General features: G+C 44.6%; 1 protein-coding gene and 1 long non-coding RNA gene across 3 annotated transcripts; one reads left to right on the plus strand and one right to left on the minus strand.

Annotated features, from left to right (window-relative positions):
• Positions 1-349: 349 nt before the first annotated feature.
• LOC107213184 lies at positions 350-1,699 on the minus strand. The gene is made up of 2 exons (XR_001524659.2): positions 1,289-1,699; positions 350-884 (listed from the first exon to the last, which is right to left on the minus strand). It is a non-coding gene; the product is annotated as an uncharacterized LOC107213184 (long non-coding RNA).
• An 88-nt stretch (positions 1,700-1,787) lies between these two features.
• Positions 1,788-20,594, plus strand: RPN2 (ribophorin II). 2 transcript variants are annotated; one of them, XM_015647796.3, is made up of 18 exons: positions 1,788-1,828; positions 1,913-2,115; positions 4,392-4,487; positions 5,148-5,323; positions 5,862-5,937; positions 6,319-6,453; positions 8,534-8,710; positions 9,065-9,183; positions 9,519-9,624; positions 12,009-12,100; positions 12,224-12,338; positions 12,673-12,867; positions 13,333-13,419; positions 13,911-14,006; positions 15,145-15,220; positions 16,114-16,243; positions 17,871-17,955; positions 20,229-20,594. In XM_015647796.3, exons 1-17 carry the CDS (start codon positions 1,816-1,818, stop codon positions 17,920-17,922), a joined length of 1,944 nt encoding a protein of 647 aa, XP_015503282.1. In that variant the 5' UTR covers positions 1,788-1,815; the 3' UTR covers positions 17,923-17,955; positions 20,229-20,594. The 2 variants fall into 2 exon arrangements, with proteins under 2 accessions (XP_015503282.1, XP_015503283.1); XM_015647797.3 differs by lacking the exon at positions 17,871-17,955.
• Positions 20,595-22,282: the final 1,688 nt, after the last annotated feature.

Consider the following 22,282-nt stretch of genomic DNA (forward strand, 5'->3'; position numbering starts at 1 on the left):
AAGTTCCCAGTGCCCTCTGCAGGAGGAAGCACAGCCCTTATCCCCAAAATTTGGGGCCTTCCAGGAGGACAGTGAACAGAGGGATGGGTGTGTGTCACCATGGCTTGCTGTGTCCCTGTGGGCACAGGGACATGGAGCCCCATCTGCCCATCCCCAGGGGCTCACAGGGAAAAGCCATTTTGCACCTTGACTTGTACATCGCTTTGCTGAGGAACTCCAGGACCCTGACAGCATGGCCAGCCCAGGAGTCACCTGAAATAATCACTGCTATTTATTCCCACAGGAAATCCAGCTTGGTTAAACAAGAGGCTTAGGTTTTGCCTAGCAGAGCTGGGGCTTAACATTATGCTTGTTTTTTGTCTCTTTTTATTCAGTACTTAAGGGAAAACAAGGGGGAAGAAATGAACAAATGGAAAACAAGACCCAGCACTACATGGCTCTGGCACTGGATTGTTGTCCTAAGCATGGGCTTCTTCCCCGGTGTGCAGCACCAATTCACACACCGAGGGGAGGTATTTTTGGGTGTTTTTTTCTAATTTGCACAAAGTAGGGAGCTAGGTGATAACCCACAAAAGGCTGGCTCCTCACACATCGAGACTTTACATTATTTATACATTTTAACAAAGCTATTAGCATTCATTGATTGCAAATTACAGAACTTTTTGCTATTCATTACTCAATCCCTTACTTCCTAGTTATGTTTCTTGTGTTTCATGCTAGTTAGTCCGCAGGCAGAGTTCTTCCCCTCATTTGAGTCTGGGGTAGGCGGTCAATGAGTCAGTGGTGGTCATCTCCCACTTCCAAAATCACCTTTCCTCAGTCACTGGTCCATTCCCTGACTTCACTCCTGTTGGCTCTGGGCCAGGCAACCCATTCCTCTTTTCCTTGAGACAAAACATTGGAATCACAGAATTAGAACACAGATTAGAATATTGTGAGCTGGAAGTGACCCATCAGCACCACGGAGTCCTGGCTCTGCACCCCAGCAATGCCACCCTGTGCCCGGCAGCGCTGTCAGCCTGGGGCTGTGACCATTCCCTGCCGGGGCTGTGACCATTCCCTGCCGGGGCTGTGACCATTCCCTGCCGGGGCTGTGACCATTCCCTGTCGGGGCTGCCCGGTGCTGGGCACCCTTTGTGTGAGGAGCCTGCCCCCGGTACCGCACCCCAATCCACCGAACCGAGCTGCAATCGCTCCACCATAGCCCGTGCACAATCACACTGCGTCACCTCAGCCACTGCCCCACAGCTGGGAAACCTGCAAGCTTAACCCAAACCCCCGTTCGCACCTCGAGGGGCTCGCTGTCAGTGAGCGACGGCAGGCATGGCATGGTACAGCGCCAGACAGCGTGGCACGGTGTGACACAGCACGACACGGTGTGACACAGCACGACACGGTGTGACACAGCCCCACACGCCGTAGCAATACAATCGCGACACGACGCGACACTGCCACAGGCCCCGGGCGCTTTCCCGCCACGGCCCCTTCAAGTCGCGCTGGCCAATCAGCGCAGCCCACATCCCCGCCAGGGGCCGCCCTCGAGGCCCGCCGGGAGGCCCGTACCACTCCCTCCATCCGGGGGAGTCACTTCTTCCCGTGGCCTAGCGACCCCCTCTCCGCCCGTCCCCCGCCCTCTGTCCCGGCCGTCCAGCTCGCTTTACTGTCGTTCACAGTTTCTCGGTTGTCGCAGCGGGCAGCAGTAGAGCTGAAGAAGCCTTGCGAAATACGCCGTCCCTCTCACCTCCCCCCGTGGCATGATGGCGCGGGGCGGGGCGTGGGGCGGAAGCGGCGCCGTGGCGCGGGAGGGGCGGCATCATGGCGGCGCCGGGTAAGGCGAGGGCGGCGGGGCTGGGGCCGGTATCGGTACCGCGGAAATGGAGGGACCCAGATTAACGCGTTTATCTCTCCGCAGGCGCGAGGCTGCGTCTGGAGGCGGCGCTCAGCTTCCTACTTCTCCTCGCCGGTGCCCAGGCCCTTGTCCCCAGCCATCGTCTCACTGCCCGCGACCTGGCGCGGCTGCGGGCGGTGCTGGAGCGGCCCTTCACCGACGTGCGGGCCGCCTACTACTCCATCGTGGGGCTCAGCAGCCTCGGGGTGCGGGTGGCGGACGAAAAGGTGAGCGGGAGAGAGCCCGGCTGTCTCTGCCCGGGGGCGCTTTGCTGCCTGAGGGGCTGCTGCATAGCAGTGAAAGACAAATTATTAATATAATATGAGGTTATAGAGAGAGCTGCTTGGACAGGGCCGTGCGGGAAATGTAAAACGTACGCGCGTTATATCCTTAGTAAGTACCGGAGTATCGCTGGTAATTGGTGATTCTCGTGTGTTATTTGGGTAAATTGAGTCTTTGTCCGGGCACTTACGTGGCCCTGGCTCGCTTACACTCGGTGCCTGTAAATGGTGGCTTCAGGGCTCGCTTCTCCACGGCCCGTTGTGATGTTATTGTAGACACCAATTTGTTTAACTGCCTTGTGAATAAGTTTCCTTCCTGTGGCACATTTGGTGCAGTGTACTGTTAAATAGAGTTCCCATTAGTTTGTTTCAGTTCAAGTACTGAATTCAGGCAGTGCTATTTTTATATATAATTAATTATATAATTTTAAGGCTGGTGGTATCAACATAATTCTTACTGTGCTGTGTCTCTAAGCATTTCTAGTTTAAATGTTGCAGGTTGTGCTTTTAACAGCTTCCTCACATAGGCACACCTGCTTATCTGCATGTGGATATTTACCTGTGCTTGTGAACTGTAAATAGAAATTTGTTCTTTCCTCATGTGTTCATCCAGCACAGGGGTTCTAAACCCTTTGGTCTTGGTTTCTCTTTGAGTGCTGCACATAAGCTGTTAACTGTGAGGGTCCTGAAGATGGGGTTCATCTCGGTGCACCCCTTGCTGTGGCCAGTTTCTGGTCACCTGTGGGCTACACTGGGAATTGGGTCACTGTGGCTGGATTTTTTATTAGTTCCTAATTCTGGCAGTGATAGCACAGCCTTTTGCTTCTGTAGGGAAACAGTATTTATTGATTTATTGATTTCTCAAGGTTTGTGGTAAGACTTTTTTCTGCACAGTGCACCTCTTCTCAGGGTGGGGTTATTTAAAAGGTAGAGGTAGTAAAAATAATAGCTAGGTATAACACTTGAACATCTGTCATGGAATAATGTTTGTGTGCACTGATAAACTCTCCTTGAGGCTAAGCAGTCCCAGCTCTCTCAGCCTTCCCTCCTCAGAGGTGCCCAAGTCCCTCATCACCTTCACAGCCCTCCAGTATATCCTTGTCTGTCTTGAGCTGGAGAGCCCAGCACTGAACACAGCCCTCCAGATGTGCCTCAGCAGGGCTGAGTAGAGGGGCAGGATCACACCCCTGACCTGCTGGCAGTGCTCTTCCCAGTGCACCTCAGGATACCGCTGGCCTACTTGGCACCCAGGACACTCTGCTGGCTCATGGACAGCTTGTTGTTCACCAGGACCCTCAGGCTCATCCCCTGGAAGGCTACCCCATTGGTTAAGCATGATTTCCCTTTGGTGAATCCATGTTGGCTACTCCTCATCACCTGCTTTTCCTCCATGTGTTTAGAGATGAGCTGTTCCAACACCTTTCTGTGGCTGGAGGTGAGGCTGACTGGCATGTGGCTACTGACATTCTCTTCCTTTTCCTTTGTGAAGACTGAAGTGACACTGGCTTTCCTCCAGTCCTCAAGCACCTCCTATTTTCCATGAGCTTCCAAAGATGATGGAGAATGGCTTAGAAATAACATTTGCCAGCTCCCAGAGCACTTGTGGCTGCATCCCATTGGGGCCCATGGATTTGAGGGTGTCAGGTTTGATTAAGTGACCTTTAACCTGATCCTCCTCAGCCAAGAGAAAGTCCAGGAATATTGCTAGATTATGCAATCCTGTCCTGCTTGTAAAGGCCTGTGCTCCACATACTCAAAGTCCTGTGATTTATGTATGATCAGTTAAATTCTTGATTATTTTCTGGTTAAAATGCATCCCAGTGATCCAGCTGTCAGTTAATACAAATTAACAAGCAGTCCCATTGCTTGCCCCACTTTTCTCTCTGCACTCTGAAATTCTGTATTTGGATCCATTAATGATGGTGTGATATACAGCTGGAAAGGAAGCTCACCTAGAGAATTTCTGTTCATCTCCTCGCTGTCCTGGAAGATTTGCCCTACTAAATACACCTGTTAGACTTTAATTTTAATAGGCTTTATAATTATATTCAATTTAGGTTTGAATTATGGTTGCAGTGGAGCTTATGTGAAAATTCCTTATCTTTTAGGAGGAATCACCCTTGTTTCTTTGGGAGTACAGAAATGCACAGTGTTCATGGAATTGACTTAAGAGTATCATATAAATCAATCAGTGTTTTAAATTACCTTCTTTTTCTCCACAGGCTGCATGCAAGTTCATCAAATCTCATGTGGACTCCAGCAGTGTTGAATCTCTCTTTTATGCTGCCCAGTCCATGAAGGTCCTGTCAGGCTGTGAGGTGAGTGTGGAGCCCTGAGTTCTGCAGACAGATATTACCAAGGAAATACTTGCATTGAGATTTTTCTTTGGTTTGTTTTACACATAACTTTTAGATTGTTTTCTGTTGTGCCTTAGGTAAATAAATGTTTGGGTGTGCTCTACACAAGGCAAAGTATAAATATCTAACACACAGATTTGGTCCAGGGTAATTCCGAGGGGATGTTTTTTAATTAAACACTGATGGCTAAGAAAAAAGGCAGCACATTTGTTAGAATTCTCAGGACTGTGTAAATTAGAAGCTGTTTGTGTGGCTGACAGAGGGTTTGGGTGTTGGAACACTGCTGGATACAGTTGCACCTTTACTGAATCGGGTGGGTTGTCCAAGCCCTTTTTGTCATCAGTACCCCTGGCTACTACACAATGAGGTGATGCCACATGAAAAGCAGTAGCAGGTTACCAGGATACATCTGAATCACAGATTATCCTGAGTAATTGATGGTTAACAGCAAAACTTAAGGAGTTAATTAATTAAATTAAAAGGTAATGAATGATACATGGATTTTTCCCAAAAGCTTATATAGTTCACCAGTCTAGTGTTGCTCCAGGAAGGATTCAGTGGTGATTTGAAGGCCATGTTTTTTCAAGTGTGAATCACTGTGTTCCCTGTGCTCTTTCTCAGGTCACCATTTCAAATGAGACCAGGGAGCTGCTGCTGGCAGCTGTCAGCGAGGATTCCTCAGTCACCCAGATCTTCCACGCTGTTGGTGCCCTGAGTGGCTTTGGCCTTCCTTTGGCATCCCAGGAAGCCCTGAGTGCTCTCACTGCTCGTCTCAGCAAGGAGGAGAGCGTGCTGGCGTAAGTCTCACACAGGAGGGATTCAAGTGTTTGTCTTAATGTTCTTTCTCAGCCCTATTTGTAGTTTGGGGTGCCTGCACTGTGAACTGGAAAATATGTGCCAGTAAGGTGAAGGAATTTTGGCATTTATCACCACAAAAAATTGTTTCTCTGTGAAACAAGAGAACAAAATGTCCCTTAAAGGCTAGGGAAGAAAGGGAAACTTTAAAACTTGCTTTGTTGACTGAAAAAATGGATTCCTGGAAGCCTCAGTAGCAAGTCTGGATCTGTGCTCAGCAGGGATCAGTTTGTTCTCTTCTCTGCCTTTGAATCTATGAGTTCCTTGCAGCGCTGATGCAGCTAAAGTGACATTCTGTAATGAATGCTAAGTTCACACTAAATCACTTCAGATTCATTCTCTTGAGTGAACTGAAGGCAGGAACAGCTGTTTTACACTTCATTCAGAATAGAAAATGCAGTTGCTTTGATTTAAATGACGTTTGGCTTTTAAGGAAGGAATAATCATACACTTGTTTGGTTTTGTTTGTTCTTGTTTAAGAACCATCCAGGCTTTGGAGACGGCATCTTACCTGTCCCAGCAGGCAGATCTAACTAGCATTGTTGAGGAGATTGAGGTAGGAACACACTGTGCTCTCTAATTATTCAGAAATTTGCTAGATTGCTTTAGAACTAAAAGATGTATTAATGTGTAAAATGAAATGAAAAACAGGCCTGACTAATTGTCTGCCTGTATGATGTGGCTTGGCTTTTAAGCAGATAATTCTTTGGACTTTTATCTGTTTCACAGTGGACTGAAACATAGATAATTCTGACATTTACATATCATTAAATCCACTAAAGGCTGGAGGATTTTCTTTCTTCCTGTTTCTAAATAACTATTACAAAATATGTCATTGATCCCATATAGATAGTTCTTGATTACAGGCTTAACAGCAAAGTTAACTTCTGTGGATCCACTAGAATGCAATTTAAATTTTATTAACTCTTTCTGTCAGGATCTTGTCGCTCGCTTGGATGACCTGGGTGGAGTTTACCTGCAGTTTGAAGAAGGAATTGAGACTACTGCCCTGTTTGTTGCTGCTGCCTATAAGCTGTCAGACCATGTGGGTACAGAGCCAGCAATAAAGGAGGTCTGTACCTTCCCTTTCCTTCCTTGCACACCTCAGCTCCCAAAAAGGATCTGCTCAGTTCCTGTGGTGCAGTGCCAGAGCCCAGTGTAACTGGGTAGAGTTTCTACTGGAGAAAGTATTGAGCACACTCAGTGAAAAGTGACATTGTGGAGGGAATGCTAGGAAATAGAATCTAAGAGGAAATTCCAAGTTTAAGATCACAGGCTGGATTTGTTGGGTTTTTTCCTTTTTCAAGTGTACAAAAGGAAATTGCAAGTGAAGCTTGGTTTTTCTTTGTTTATTGAGACAAGGTATTGAAAAAAAACCTTGTTTCAGAGTTTGTTCTGGTATTTGGCACTTGTAGCACTTTCCAGCATTTCAAGGTGTTTTGCAAATGTTACTTATCTGTAAGGAAATGCAGGCACCCCAGTTTGGGGTGCCCAAAAGAGACAACATTACCATGTGCCTGCAGGACTCCAGATGAAAAAACATGTTGTCTAAGATGAAAGACTGCTGGAAATTTCTTTTGATCTTGGTTAAGCTAGAAATCATTACTGCAAATGATCCACTTGAATTTTTTTCCCACAAGTTAATGGAGTTAGATGTACTTTGGAATGAGAATGGCAGCTGCCTGAAGCACAAGCCAAAGTGGCAGGGTTAAGACTGAAGCCAGTGGAAGACATCTGAGTTCAGTCCTGGCTCTTTTCCATGCTGCTGCCAAACAGACTAATGCAAAGTAATTTTGATGTCATTTTTGAGGTGGTGACTCTGCCACACACAATTCAAACTGTCAGTGTCCAAATGATGCTTTAAAAAAAGACCAATTAAGGGAAGTTGTTCAGGTTTTTTTCAGAACTGTGCTGTCAGAAGTGCTGCTGTTGGGGCTTAAGGCTTTATCTCTGGTGAATGGTGAGAGTGCCTTTGGAATGCCACAAAACTGTCTTTAAAAAATAACATGCAGTATTTGAAAAAATATCTCCCTGATTTTTTCCCCCCACAGCTTCAATGGGAGTGTCAGTTGCTGATTAGAGTTTGGAGCAGTGCCATGCCCTCCATAGACATGAAAAACACTGCAGGATTTGCACTGTGCAGGAGCTTTGTAGCATTTGTCTGGATGCTTTCTCTAGTTGTGATGTTATTTGGTGTTCACTGGTACAAGCAGGAGAGTGAAAATTTGAGATGCAGTGGATTTCATTTAGAAGTATTTGTTCTTTGCAGGTCACTAAGTTGTGTCTCTATTACTTTATTTAGGGTTGTCTTTGATTGTTCTCATTCCCATTAGATTTTAGCCCAAAATCCTTTGTTTGGATCAAAGTACAGGTAGCCAGTCCCTCTTGTTTTCCAGACTAGCAAGGAGTGATAGATGAAGCTGAATAATGATGGGTAACGAATATTCTGCAGAGAGTGGTGCAGATGCCCTAACCCTACTGAGTGAGCCTGAAAAACCAGCCGGGGGGATGCTGTCCCACTCCTGCCCTGGGGAGAACAAATTAGCTCTGGCACATCCCAAAGCCAGAGCTGGCTCTGTGCTCCTGGTGGTACTGCTTCAAAGCTAATCCTCTTAGCCTGGGGACACTGCTGAGCCAAAGGGGATAAGCCTGCATGGGCCTAGGCTGGCTCCTTCCAGAGCCATTGCAATGCTTTGCTCCATGGCCTTCCCAGCCTGGCTGGTAGCCAGGACATCAAGCCTGGTCCTGCTCCACTGTGAAGATGGAGGTTTCTTCACATGAAGAAATGGTGCAGCTCTTGCAGCCAAATTGTCTTTTTGCAGCCACATGTAATCTGGGTAGTTGAGCTGATGACATCTTTTTACTCTGAAACACATCATTTGCAGAGGTGGATCCATATTCTGCTTTTCCAAGTTCTTGAGACAATTCCAGCCATTGTGGTTGGAACCTCCCAGCCAAGAATAAGAATGCACATGAAATTCCAAAGGTAGATAATTTTGGCTTGCCTCATAATTTGAACTGTTTTTAAAGCAAATGGAAAATTAAAGAGTCTTTTATGAATGATGTTTTCATTAATAACATAATACTGAGCCAGTTTGCAATGTTGTGGTAAGCTGCTGGTGCTTACATGTGATTGGCTTTTCCTCTTTCAGGATCAAGTTATCCAGCTGATGAATGCAATTTTTAGCAAGAAAAACTTTGAGACTCTCTCTGAGGCCTTCAGTGTTGCTCGTGCTGCCGGTTCCTTGTCCCAGAACCGCTTCCACTTGCCCATCATCATCGTCCCTGATGGGCCTGCGGCTGTGTCTCATCATCAGCCTGTACTCAGGGTAAGGCCTTAGCCCCAAATCTTGGCTCAGTCTGTGATATTGGAGCTCTGGGCTGAAAGTGTAAGCTGAAGTCTTTCACTGTTAGCTCTGTGACTCAGGCTCCAGCAGATCTGGGTTTTTTGTGCTTTTGTGAAGAGATCCTTGGGACCCTCAGCTTACCAGGCCCTGCCTCAAGAAGGCATGGTGTGGAAGTCAGCCTTTCACCTTCCCTGCTGTGGCAGAAAGAAAAAGGGGATGTGGGATGCTGAGCAGGGGAGAGCTCTGGGTGTGTAACACAGAGGAGTACTGAGTTGTCTGTGTTCCTGCATTCCTTCTGGGATGAGACTCACAGAAATGCTGATTTTTCTCTCATAGCTGCAAGTGACCAATGTTATGTCCCAGCTACTGACTCAAGTTTCTGTAAAGCTTGACCAAGCCAAGTCTGTGTCTAGCAAAGTCACTGTCCTTCAACAGCTACCATTTACTCTCTCTGGGTAAGAAATTAAGATTATTTTTAGAGTAAGCAAATAAATGTTATTTAAGCAGTGTTGGACTTACTTTTCCTTGTTTTTTCCACCAAGCAAATGTTTCTGTGATAGAAAACTCAAAATGCTTTGGTTGTGTTTTGTTAGTGTAGAGTAACTGATCACATTTGGTGATTTCTTTAGACTGGGAGTGGGAAATTCCAATTTTCTTTTTTGACATTGGTTAACTTTCAAAAATTATTTTTCTGCTGCACTTAGCTATGTTAGTTTGTGCTGTGGTTGGCCGACCGGTTAAAGGAACAAAAACGGAAAATTCCTAAAAACCTGGGGGGGTTTTGTTACAGAGATTTCTTTGAGCTGAACTTCATGAATGTGAAACCTGCAAGTGGATATTATGATTTCTCTATCAGTGTAGATGGAGATAAGCGATTTATTGCTAACAAAGTAGAGGTGGGTGTGCTCTTTGATGTATTTTAATTCTGTGCCTATTCACTGGAACAGATTTTATTTATGCTTGTGAAGGATGCTGCCAGTTGTATGGAATTTTTATCACATGTTTTTCTATAATGCATTGGTTTTTAACTCAGGATTATGGCCAATAACCAGATTAAATACATAATCAAAAGGGATTTGTGTACATTTGAAACCTGTCTTATCACTTACATGCTGATCTGACAGCATGGGAACAAAGGTAACAGTGGAGGTGTTTCTATGGCAGCCCTTAGTCGACATGCAGAAATGATTACCAAGTGTTAGTTCTTCAGAGCATTCCAGAGTTGAGCCCATAAATCTCAAGGCTTGGCTATCAGTTGTCTGGGGATTGCCTGATGTGTGGAAGCTGAGCATTTGTTGTTGTCTGTTTGTATAAGCTCTAGAGCACTAGAAGAGGGTCTCTTGGCATTTCCAAACTGTGTATATGGTGAGGATTTCGTAGTGGAGAAGCCATGACCAAAGCAGATTAAGGCTTCTTTTCATGCATACACAGCCCTTTTTTGGTGGCAAAAGCTGTTAGATGACACCTTTCTGAAGAGCAGTTTTATATAAAGATTTGGAGTTTTCCTTTCCTCAAGTTTGTTACAGTGAGAGGAATGTGACTTCTCTCTCTGGCTGTTTGTGTAGTCACCACAGTGTCAACAGCTGAGAATGCTCTTCTCCAAAGAGGTCCATTCCCAGGCTTAATTATTGCCCTCAGTCACCTATTTGAGGAAACAATTAGCATTTCAAGTCTTCCAACGTATTTATCTTGGAGTGGAGGAAGACACAATGCTGACCTTTACTCTGAGTATCAAATGGACTCTGTCAGTGGAGCAGTAATGGCACTCAGGGATGTCAGAAGGGGCTGGATTGTCCTGCTTAAGCCGGGGCTGGCACAGGGAGGCACCGGCAGGAATGTATTAACACCAGCAGCTTTGTGGGAACCGCTGCTAATAAGACACATTGTTACGGGGGAGGACTGCTGGGGAGCTGCTTTTTTCCTTACTGTTATTACCATTAATTGTCCTTAATGCACCATCGTTTTGACAGTAATGAGCTAAACCAGTGGGTTATTACTCAGGCAGAGACTACATTTCCTGGCATTAAAATATTTGAGAGATGTTTGTGTACTGTGCAGTTGGAGGGGGCTATGTGCAGCAGCTCTGAGTTGCCTCCACACAACTTTTTTAAATTATTTCATTTGTCCATCTTTCTTTGCCCCTCTCTTGGAACAAATTAAGGCTTTGCTAAAGTTACCTTGAATCATCTGCATGTTAATGGATCCATTTTTGGGGGTAGCCTCTCTCTGAAATTATGCTTTTTATTGTAAAGGAACTGCCAAGATGATTGTGTTTGAAGTCTGACCTGAATAGTTTAGTTAATGTTTTTATATATTTTTCCTACAGGTTCTCTGTGAATTATTTTTTGGGCTGAGGGTGTGGGGCTGGTTCACATGAACAAACCTGTAATAACAAATTGTAGTATAAGATGAAAAATGTCTTGGCAATGAAACTTCAATTCTCTAGGGGAGCATTTATAAGCTGTGAGAACAAATGTGCTAATTAAAAACTACAGACTGCAGTAACTGCTTATGTTTGAGAGAAGAATTGAAATCAGTCAAACCCACTCGGCTCAGTGCCTGAATGAGCTGTGGTTTGGGGCTGGGGAAAGGGCAGGAAATCATTTCTCTGCTTGGGGTTTATAGTGCACTTAGCACAGAGGAGTGTGATAAATGGCAGGGCCTTATTGGCTGCCCTGCACTAAGGGATAAATGCTGTGATTCTGAAGGAAAGTTTGCTGGACAAAGTGCAGCTCTGCAGGAATGCTTTGGCATGTGCCTGCTGGTAATAAAATCAACAGAAACCTGTTGGGCTTTAGGAGCCAGCAGAGGCAGAGCTGTTGCTGTCTGGAGACCCCTTGTCTCAAATTGCTGTCCAGAAAGTAGAAGGACAAAAGCACAGGCAGTGTGAAATTGTGTCATATGTGATGCAATCTTTAATAGCTAGTTTCTGCTAGTTCAAAAGGAAAACTAGTGGGATCTGGGTAGTTGGACTGTTTGATTAAAAACAGCTCTCTCAAGGACAGCTAATTCCAGCATGCCTGGGAAGCTGGTGTCTGCAGAGCTGGCTGCTTGTGCAGGGAGGAAAGGGGATGGCTCAGGGTCAGTGACTGGTGCAGGAGCTTTGCCAGAAGGTAAATTGCTGTAGATCATTCTGTGCAGGATAGGCTCTGACTTGGGCTTAGTCATAAGACCTTCTTTGGGGAAGGGGGACAGAAGAGCTAAAGCATCTGTAGCAAACTTGACCATAATTGGTGTATGTTGAATGCTCTGAAGAGTTTTCTGTTGTGTTTTGTTGCAGCTGAAAGTAAAAGTTTCCACAGAAGTGGGAATTACTAATGTAGATCTTTCTACCGTGGATAAAGATCAGAGCATTGCACCAAAAACAACCAGGTAAAATGTCATGGGGTGTGTGATCCTGGAAAGGATCCTGACTCTAGACTGGAGCCTTGGTTTCTCTGAGCACCAGGTCTTCTCCTGGAAGATCTCAGTTCTGTGTGGTTTTTTTCCTCCTAGGGTAGCTTACCCAGCCAAAGCCAAGGGCTCATTCACTGCTGACAGCCATCAGAACTTTGCTTTATCCTTCCAGCTGATAGATGTGAACAGTGGAGCTGAACTCATCCCTCACCAGGTTAGGACAATTTTTGTCACTGCTGTGTTACCAAGATGTTCCATCATAAAGCATCTGAGGTGACAGTTGCTCTTGAAAAGATGTGATAGGTTTTGAGAAGCCTTATGTTTCTGACATGTACTGTGAAGATCACTGATCTCACTAGATGGAAGATTCACTTCATTTGTTTTGTCTGTCTGTTAAATGAAATCTCTCCTGGCTCTAGTATTATGTTGTATTTAAATCCACAGACTGAGTGCACATAGCCTGCCTTGTAAAAACACACTTCTGATAGGTTTTTTTTAATGTAGATTGCTGGCTGAAAAGTCCCTGAATGTTGCAATCTTCCTTGCAGACTTTTGTTCGACTTCACAACCAAAAGACTGGCCAGGAGGTGGTGTTTGTTGCAGAACCAGACAGCAAGAATGTGTACAAATTTGAACTGGATACCTCTGAAAGAAAGACTGAATTTGACTCTGCCTCTGGGACCTACACTCTTTACCTGATCATTGGAGATGCCACTCTGGAAAATCCAATCCTTTGGAATGTGGTATGTAGCTGGAAGTGGGGTGACGTGGTTTTGTTATTACTGACAGTCTAACAGGAGGGCATGGTACAGGTTTGGAAGCAAAAAAATCGAATGTTTGGTTCTTTTTAGTGAACCAGAATCCTTTTGGCCATTTATGGGCTCTGAGATTTGTTATTCATTGCAAGTTTTAAGTTAACAGCAAAGCAAGACAGAAATTAACATTAATTTCGTCATGTGGTGGTGCAGACACTTCAGAAGGTTTATCTGTTTGATTGCAATTTCACAGCAGGCTCTCAAGGTTTAACCTCTCTGTTCTTTCTCTACTGGAAGCAAGTCAAATTTGTAAAATGATGGGTGAATGAAATTACTGCCCCTTTTTAGGAGAGGTTGCTTCTTTAAAAATCTGGTGTCTTTTTCTCTATTTCCTTTACAAATTATATAAATTGTAGATTGCCACATGCATGAAGCTGCACAATTTCATTTCAGGCTGATGTTGTGATCACATTCCCAGAAGAGGATGCACCATCCACAGTCCAGTCCAAGAACCTCTTTGTTCCCAAACCTGAAATTCAGGTACAGTCAAGATTATGTGTGGAGATAAGGGCTGAGTGTTGTGTTCTCATCATTATTTATTTGTAAGTAATGTAATTAAAGAAAGACCAGAGTTACTGCTTAATGGAAAGAAATTTGTTGGAGTTCTCTGGTGTATGAATAAAAAAGCTGTGTGTTCTACCTATGAGAGAGCAACTGGTGTTAGTGAAAAGACTCAAAAATGAAAGTTTGGCCAGGAAAGCACCACAGAAAGGTCTGTTTCATTCCAGCCATCTGGGCTGATGTCAAGCTAACAAGTGCTTCTGTGAGTGCAAGGAAAATTAACTGTGCAAGAAATCAAATGTGCAGAGACTGGAACAGCACTGCTTCAAAGAGTCAGTCTTTGCCTTAAGAAGAATGGCTCTCATCCAGAAGAGCCTCTGAGAACAGCACCAGGGCTGCAGTAGGTCTGGGAGCAGAGGAGCTGCTCTGTTGGAACACTCCTACTCATGAGTTGGTTTTGTTGTTTGCAGCACCTCTTCAGGGAGCCTGAGAAGAGGCCTCCCACAGTGGTCTCCAACACTTTCACAGCGCTGGTTCTCTCCCCGCTGCTTTTGCTGCTCATCTTGGTGAGTGAACTGGGTCACAGAACAACAACACTTTTTCTCATCCAGTCCAGAGTCAGGTTGGACAGCTCAAGTTCTTGCTAAAACTCTTGGTTAATTGTGACTGGCACAGCAGTGCTGTAGTCACAGCTAGCAGATGTCAGTGCAGAGCATTGGTCTGGTTTGGTTTTTTGAGGTTATAGTCAAAGCAGAATAACACTGCTGCCAAGTTGAAGTAGGTGGATGAGTTTCTTCAGTGTGCTTCAGCTGGGGATTCTGAGTAACAGTGGGCAGATTAAGTTATAATAGCATGAGGCTTCCACAGGAAAAAGGCAGTTCTGCTCCCTCACATGTAATAAATCCATCACAAAATCTGTGTTACTTAATCCTATCAGACTGAATTCCTGTTTATGGACATTTGAGTGTCTGTAGTTGAAAAATCCACTGCTACTCACTGTATCATCAGGTCAGTGCTTTGAACTTAATGCAATAAAAAAATCTCACTGAGACAAGTTAAATTATTCCTTATTTGGAAGTTGAAACTGATTCCAACAGTAATTTCCCATTAGCCAGTCTCAGTGAAAGCTGGTATTCAGGCAGTTCTGTCCCCTGAGTTCACAATATACAAGTTGATGACACTTTAATGAAAAAACTCATTGTTGCTGCTCCTCTGTTCCACTCTTCATGCCTTTATCTTTTATAGTCAAAAACTAAGAAGTGTTATTGGGAGCAAACATCATGTATCTATAGCTGTTCTTTGTATGAATCCAAAATTAGAGCATTACTTCTTTGGATTTTTTTTTTATTTTTGTATTTTTAATGGAAATTAATTCAACTGGGTAGAAATAGCAGTGTCTACTTGTCTATTTCTTTTTCACTGTTTAAATTTGGAGCAGTCATCTCTCATCAGTTTAAGACATTTGTGGAACTGCATTAGGGCAGTCAGAAGTAGCAGGAGAAATTTCCACTGAAGGAGCTCCAACAATGCTGCCCTTAGCAGAATTGCTGCTGTCTCCTCTTGCAGTAGTAAACAAGTGCTTCTCTAGAGAATACATTGGATTCACTGAAGATCTTAAAAAGGCTTGAAAGATGTTGAAGCCTAAAATAAAAGCTTCTGTTTACAAGGCTGTTTAACTCCAAGTTGGTTTATTTTCCTTTTCAGTGGATCAAGATAGGTGCCAACATCTCCAACTTCAGCTTTGCTCCCAGCACCATTGTTTTTCACTTGGGACATGCTGGTAAGTGTCAGAGGCTTTCTGCTGTGTTTGACCTCCTCACCTGGGAGTTACAGATGAGAGCCTGTGGTTAATGGGCTCGTGGTCTATTAACTCTAATGACATAACAGCATAACATTTGTTCTCTTGTTTCCATCTGCCTTCCTGCTTTTCATGATTGTTAATATAGTGATAAACCTGTTTTGGCCATTGGCTTATAACAGCTGTCATTATGCAGGCCCCTCTCCCACTCCATTTATCTGTACTTAGTAGAACTTCTTATTTCCAGAGGTCACACTTTCTTTATTGCATGTTTATCCTCTGAGAGTGGGGAGGTTCTGTGGGGATTGAGACCTGCAGGACTCTCAACAGTGAAAGGCTACGGCTTTTCTTTAAAGCTCTTCCCATAAAAGCACTTCTGGATCTTTGGCTGAATCAGTTTTTTTCATCAATTTTATTGTGTCCTTGGTTGCACAGTTATTTACTGTCTTGGTATAATTTCAAAAACATAGCAGGTTGGGAGAATATTTAATCTATTGATTTGCAAATGTCACTTCTTCTCAGTCCAAGTCAGTTTCCTTGGAAGCTTTATAAAGCTGTAAGCCCTTACAGATGTGTGAGGTTAATATCCCCTATTGAAATCCAGAGTATCCTCCTCTTTTTAATATCCCTTAATGTCTATAATATGTCCATAATTCTGCCACAGGAGGATTGGTTGCAAGCTGTCAGTGTCACATTTTCTTTCCAAAATGGGCACCCAGATGTCTTCATTCCCTGGCAATGTGTGGTCTTTAGAGCTGCCATTCAGAGCTTCAGAGATGAGATAGGAACTAGCAGTACAGTTGTTCTGAGGGTGACAAATGGTTGGTGTCTTTGAAATGCAGTTTCAGCCCTGGACTCTGTCTTTTTTTTTCCAGCAATGTTGGGACTCATGTATGTCTACTGGACTCAGCTCAACATGTTCCAGACTCTGAAGTACTTGGCCATTTTGGGTGGCATCACATTCCTGGCAGGCAACAGGATGCTGGCTCAGAAAGCTGTGAAGAGGTAAGGGGGGCACAGAGGTTTACCATCAGTGGGGAGGAGGTCACAGTGTGCTGCTGTGTGTCAGTGACCACTGCTTTGGGATCTTGGACCTTGTGTGTGGGGCTGGGCTGCTCAGCACCCCTTCTCTGCCTCTTGAACTGAGCAGGGCAGTGGGGGGCTGTCCCCAGCGTGCAGCTCCTGCAGAGAGCATTGGCATGTGCTAAAGGAAGCTCTTAGAATATGTTGTGTTATGTCATGAAAGCCACTGTAAACACAGGAGAGGCCCAACTGTTTGGGAGCTGTGCTTGTGGTAAAGGTTTTAAGAGAAGGAAGGTAAGGTGGGAGTGAATTACTGCTGTGTTCCTCTAGCTAAGGAGAGACTGTAGAGAAAAGGGAAGTAGCTGCTTATCAGCTGTGCAGCAACAGACAAGAGGCAACAAACACTAGCAAACCCAGGGAAAATTCTGCTGGGTGTTAGGGATATAGCATTCCTTTCTGTACTGGCAGTGGATTCATTCTGCACACTTGTGTCTCCTGTCCCACAGTGTCTCGTGACTGCTCTGGCATGGGCAGCCAGCAGTTTGCTGACCCAGACTGCCTTGGTTAGAGGTCACACCATTCCCTCTCCTTCACTGCTGCCACACACAGTTTCCATGTGAGACAAGCATTTCTACTAATGCAGTGTTTGACTTTGAAGATGATTTTACTGACCTGCTTTGCCATCACACCTGTGCTTTCCTTACTTTCCCCCTTTTGAGCCACTGGCTACCTACCTGCATAGATAACCCTGGGCTCTCACCTTTTTGATTACACTATTAAAACCAGGACAAGAGCTGTCAAAACAACATAAGAATATAAGGAGGGTTGCATTGATTTGTTTTCTTTAAAACATCTCAACATTTATGGCTGTGTCGAGGAGGATGATGAATGTAATTAACAATTTTCATACTGTCCTCTCAGCTTTCTCAGCCTTGCTCCCTCCAATGTCCTGCCTTCTCCACTGTGGTATTTTATTGTGTTAGCATAACTTCCCATGGGAATATTCTTGCCCCTGGGGCTGTTGTCATTTAATAATGTTTCCTTTTTCATTGAAAATGTCATGAGACATTGTTATTAAGTGCAGTTTGCCTAGGATACCGATTTGGGGAAAAATAATACAATGAAACAAAATTCTGAGTGTCTTGGCTCAACCAGGGCTTCTGTTAGCACATAAATGCAGGTGGTTGGTTCCTGCTTCAAACCACTGCAGGGGGTGTCCATGTGCTTTTTCACTGTAAATGACACGAAGCTGCAACTACAATGGCAAATTTGAAAGTAAAGCTTCTCTCTGAGGCTAAAGTTAAACCCTTTGTACACGACTTTAAAGTTCAAAAAGACATCTTCTTGTGAAGGCACTGCCTGCCTGTCTCAGATGCTGAAGTGCAGTGACAATTAACCAGATTGCACTTTGAGGCGAAGCTGTAGAGGCCAACAGCAGGCATGGGAAGGAGAGGGAAGGGGGCTGTCTGTATAAACCATCTTGTTACAGAAGTTACCAGAAGGCCTGGTTTTGCTTTTTACATTTCTGTCACTGGGTCTGTTCCTGGAACAGGGCTGCTTTCTTCTTTCCTGTCTTCTCTGAACCTTTCTCCCTCTCTCCTTTTGGCAGGATCGCTGCAGAGCAGAGCAGTAGGTTGGCAAAGTATAGAACGCTGCGGTAAAAGGGGGTTTGCTAGTGACCAGCTCTTCAGGAAGTAAGGGCCTTTTTGGATTTTGCCTTTCCCTGGGCATGCTGCCTGTTTCATTTCACCTCATCACTCACTCCTGTGCCAAAAAATATGAGAGCTGAAGCTGCTTCCCCCAACGTTGCTTATTGGGCTTTAAATCAGTCCTTGGGTGCCCTGGCTGCAGCTGGGTTGGCACATTAGCAGTACATGTTCTCTGAGACTAAATTGCATGTTTTGATTTCCTTAATTGTCTGAAGTATGTATGGTGATATGTGCACATGCAAATGTGCTGTTGTGGGCATCAAACAGCTCTCGGGTGAGGAAATAAAACAATAGCATTGCTCCTATAAATAAATTATTATTAATGTCAGCTGAAGGAGACCATGATGAAAGTGGCTGATACTGGGGTGTTCCCATCCTGCTGCTGGTACTCCCTAGACCCCACCTGCAGTGTTCTGGCTCTTCAGCTGCCAGGCACTCTGCCTGCTGAATTACATCCTCATCTGGGCTGCTGAGAGCTCTGTGCAGCAGAGCCAGGTCAGCACCACCTCTGTCAGCTGAGAACACAACCCAGTCCTGGGTTATCCTGCCATTAGACTGAACTGGTCATGATGGCTCAGGCAGCAGCTCCCAGTCCATTCCATACAGGCGTGTGCTGGGTCTCCATTGCCATTTGCCAGGAGAAAGCTCTTGGTTTCCTTTCATTCCAAGAGGTAAGGTCTCAGTTTGCTCTGTGCATGCTGGTGTAGGAGGCAGGACTGCCCACTTCTGTGTGTGTGCATGGGGGCTTCATCCCTCACTCAGTGCACTGGTTTGTTTCTGAGATGGCTCCTGTGATGACACAAATCCCTGTACAATGTGCTGCACAGGGACATCTGAGCATCTGCTTCCTCTCACATCCATAGTCAGTGCTCCAGGCACATGGGGAGTTGAATGGAGCCCAGTTTTTGTGGTGCAAATCAAAACCAGTGCTGGGAGGTTGTGCCACACAAATGGTGTGCACTGTGCTGAGAGCTCCTGTCTGCAGGTCAGGGAGTGTGCAGGATGCTTGCATGGAAATTACCTGTGGAACATTAGGCATCGTGTCCCTCAGAAAAACACCTTTTTGCTGTCTTTTCTTTCCCTGGAGTGTTTTGAGGTACTGGAGCACAGAACAAGCTACAGCAAGTTACTGCAGAGGAACTGGAGGTGGCTGTCACTTGTCCTTTTAGATGATTGCTGTGCTTGCTGTTCAGGCTCCTGGGTGCTTTTCTTTAACATGACTTTGGGCCAGTGGTTTGCAGCTTTTTAGTGGCCTGGTACCAAGAGCCTCATGAGTGTGTTCTCCACAGCCTGCATCTTTCCTGTTTCCCAGCCTGGTATTTTAACTCCTTCATTCCTTATGGGCTGTAAGTAATCCTAGAGGATCATGGAATCACAGACTGGTTTGGGTTAGAGGGGATCTTAAGGTACTCTAGTTCAAATCTCCCCTGCCACAGGCTTAGGGCCACATCCACCCTGGCCTTTCACAAATTCCAGAGATGGGGCATCAACAGCTTCTCTGGGCAATCTGTACCAGTGCCTCACCACATTCTGAGTTAAAAAGTTCTTCCCAACATCTAATCTAAACCTGCCCTCATTCAGTTTGAAACCACTGCCCCATCTGCCTGTATAAAACATCCCTCTCACTCCTTTTCATAAACTCCCTTCAAGTCCTGCATGGCCACAGTGAGACCTCCCTGGGGCCTTCTCCAGGCTGAGCATCCCCTATTCCCTCAGCCTTGTCTCAGAGCAGAGGGGCTGTAGCTCTCAGAGCGTGTCTGTGGCCCTGAGATCTTGCAAATGTTTCATTGTTAATTAAGAGTGTCATGCCATGTGTGCCTGTGTCTGGCATGATGGAAAGCAAAAGGACCCCAAAAAGTTGGGTTTGCTGTGCTAACCCTGCTTGATCTTCTTGGGGAGATGAAGATCTTTGTGTTAACATGGACCAACAATTCCCAGCAGATGGATCAGCCCTGTTAAAAGGAGAAGTTAAGGTACTTGCAGGCTTTGCCTTCAGCCTGGTTTTTTTTTTTTGTTCAGTTCTGTAATTTAATAGGCACATTCATCCCTTTTCCACCAGAAATTAATCTTCATTTTCTCTGACCATTTCCATCCCCCATTCCAGAGCAGTACTGATTGTATCACTCAAATTAGCTGCTTTGGGGATGTTTGTCCGAGCTTCTTTTGAGAGAGAATGAGGAGTCTGGTGACACTCATTCTGTACAAGCAACTGCTTTGTTGCCTGGAAGAGTTAATTTTTTTTTAATTTTTCTTTCCAGGACACATTAGTACCAGAAGAATGGAACAAAAGTGGAAAAACAAAGCAAATGCCTTCAGAACAGAAGCAAATAAATAACTGAAAGGCCAGAAGAAGGAAGGCAGAAGATAATTCTTTTTTATATATTAAGTCAAAAGGGTGCCAGTTAAACATTTTTTAAAATCTTTATTTTCATCATTGTGTTCATGCTACTGGAGTGCTTTTCATATGAATCTGGAAAATCTTTTCTTCCCTGGATTCTCCCTTCTCCCAGGACATTTGAATTTCCTTTCGAGAAAAAGGAAGAAGAAAATATAAATCTGCTTTTCCCCAGGTGCCCTTTCCTCATCATAAAGATTTGTGAATAAAGAGGAAAGAATGGTCCTGAGTGTTGTGTTTTGGCTGTCTCAGAGGTGGTGATTGGAAGCTGGGCTTACATGAGAATGAAAAGAGCTTTTTCTGGTGGGTAATTTTGTGTGTGAGTCATTGCTGAGTGTGAAACTTCCTGTTCTTTCATGTCCTTTCCCTGGGGGCTGTGTTTATTGGGGGGCACTTCCCTCCTGCCTGTCCCTTGGGTGAGGCTGTGGCTGCCTTTCCCCACTGCTCTGGGCCCTTGGGGTCAGACCCAAGTGGTGCTGGTGACCTGGCAGCTCTGGGGGTCCTGTGGGGGCTTCACTTTATTTCCAGCCTCTGGCAGGAACCTTCTCACTCCAAACACCAGTTTAATGGAGGTTGTTGCCTCTGTTCTTCTGTGACACCAAAGCCAGGTGTCTGCTGCTTGCCACGTGGCCATGTTTGAGTTACTCAAACTCTTAATTTCCTACCTAATTACTCCCTTCAGGACTACCAAGCAGTGCTGAGGCTGCAGACTTGGGTGTTACTGAAGGACTCAGTAATAGCCAAAGGCCTAAATCTCCTCCTGATGAGCAACTTCCACATGGAAAACTTAATGGTTGCTCCCTCCCCTGCTCCTGTTCATCCTCTGTCAAGGGGTGTTGCTTTAAAGGCCTTTTGGCAAAGGATCCATATCAAATGTCTTCTGGAAATCCAGGAAAAATACATCAGCAAGCATGCATGTAGATAAAGGGTGTGGAGCTGAATCCTCCAAAGCATTTCACGTGTGTGAGACATGACCCCACTTTATTAAATCCACCTTGTCTCTTCCCCATGCTGAGCTCTCTGTTCCTGCTCTTTGTAGCAGTTCCTACCTGCTTGTTCAGTGTAAACCTCAGGATGGACCCACAGAGGTTTAATGAACTTCTTTGACCTCATCTGCACTCCTTCAAACACCAGATCTCAGGCTGCATTCAAATCCTCTGGGACTAAAGGAGTTTTAGACAAGAAATAACTAAGCTACTATTCATAATAATTTACCCTGGAATATTTTTTTAGCCTTGTATTTTGTTACTGCTCACTTAGCAGCTTTGTTTTGTAACTAATTCTTTCTGCTGATGCTTTGTGCTAGGACAGAACTTTCCCTGTGCCTGTAGAGCTGCAGCATGTTATCCAAGGAGAGCATGAATACAAAAGGAAAATCATGGAATGCCCCTGTGATGTATTGTCTCTAAGCTGTGTGTGTTACTACTGATTTTTCTACTTATGCATTAGGAAAGATTGGTTTTATAATTTTGGTCTTTTATTCCTCAGATATTTTTTTATTTGCTTTATTTGTTTTTATATTTAATCTTGTAGAGTTTGAGCATTTGTTTCCTCATTTTGAACCTCCAAAGGAGTCTCTTTTATTCCAAATAGCTACACTCACCCATCCATTTAACCACACAAACGTAATCACCCAAACACTTTCTGAAATGTTTTTCATAGACCTTTGATTTTATTGGCAGTATCCAATCCATTGTTTGCATATGCCTTTTATGCCACTTACCAGAGTTTAAATTCTACTTAAATAACTACTAAGTTTAAATAACTACTTACTACTTCAGGAATCTTCTTCATTTTTTTGTAATTCCTTTCCTTGGAGTGAGTAAGTCCTAAAGGCTTTGAGAGTGTTCTTACAGAGCAGGATTAAAAACCCATTTTGAACCAGGCTACTCAGGTGATTCTTCTTTTGTGTATTTC

Source organism: Parus major, chromosome 20 (assembly GCF_001522545.3).
Source record: "Parus major isolate Abel chromosome 20, Parus_major1.1, whole genome shotgun sequence".
In the NCBI taxonomy this organism is placed as follows: domain Eukaryota; kingdom Metazoa; phylum Chordata; class Aves; order Passeriformes; family Paridae; genus Parus; species Parus major.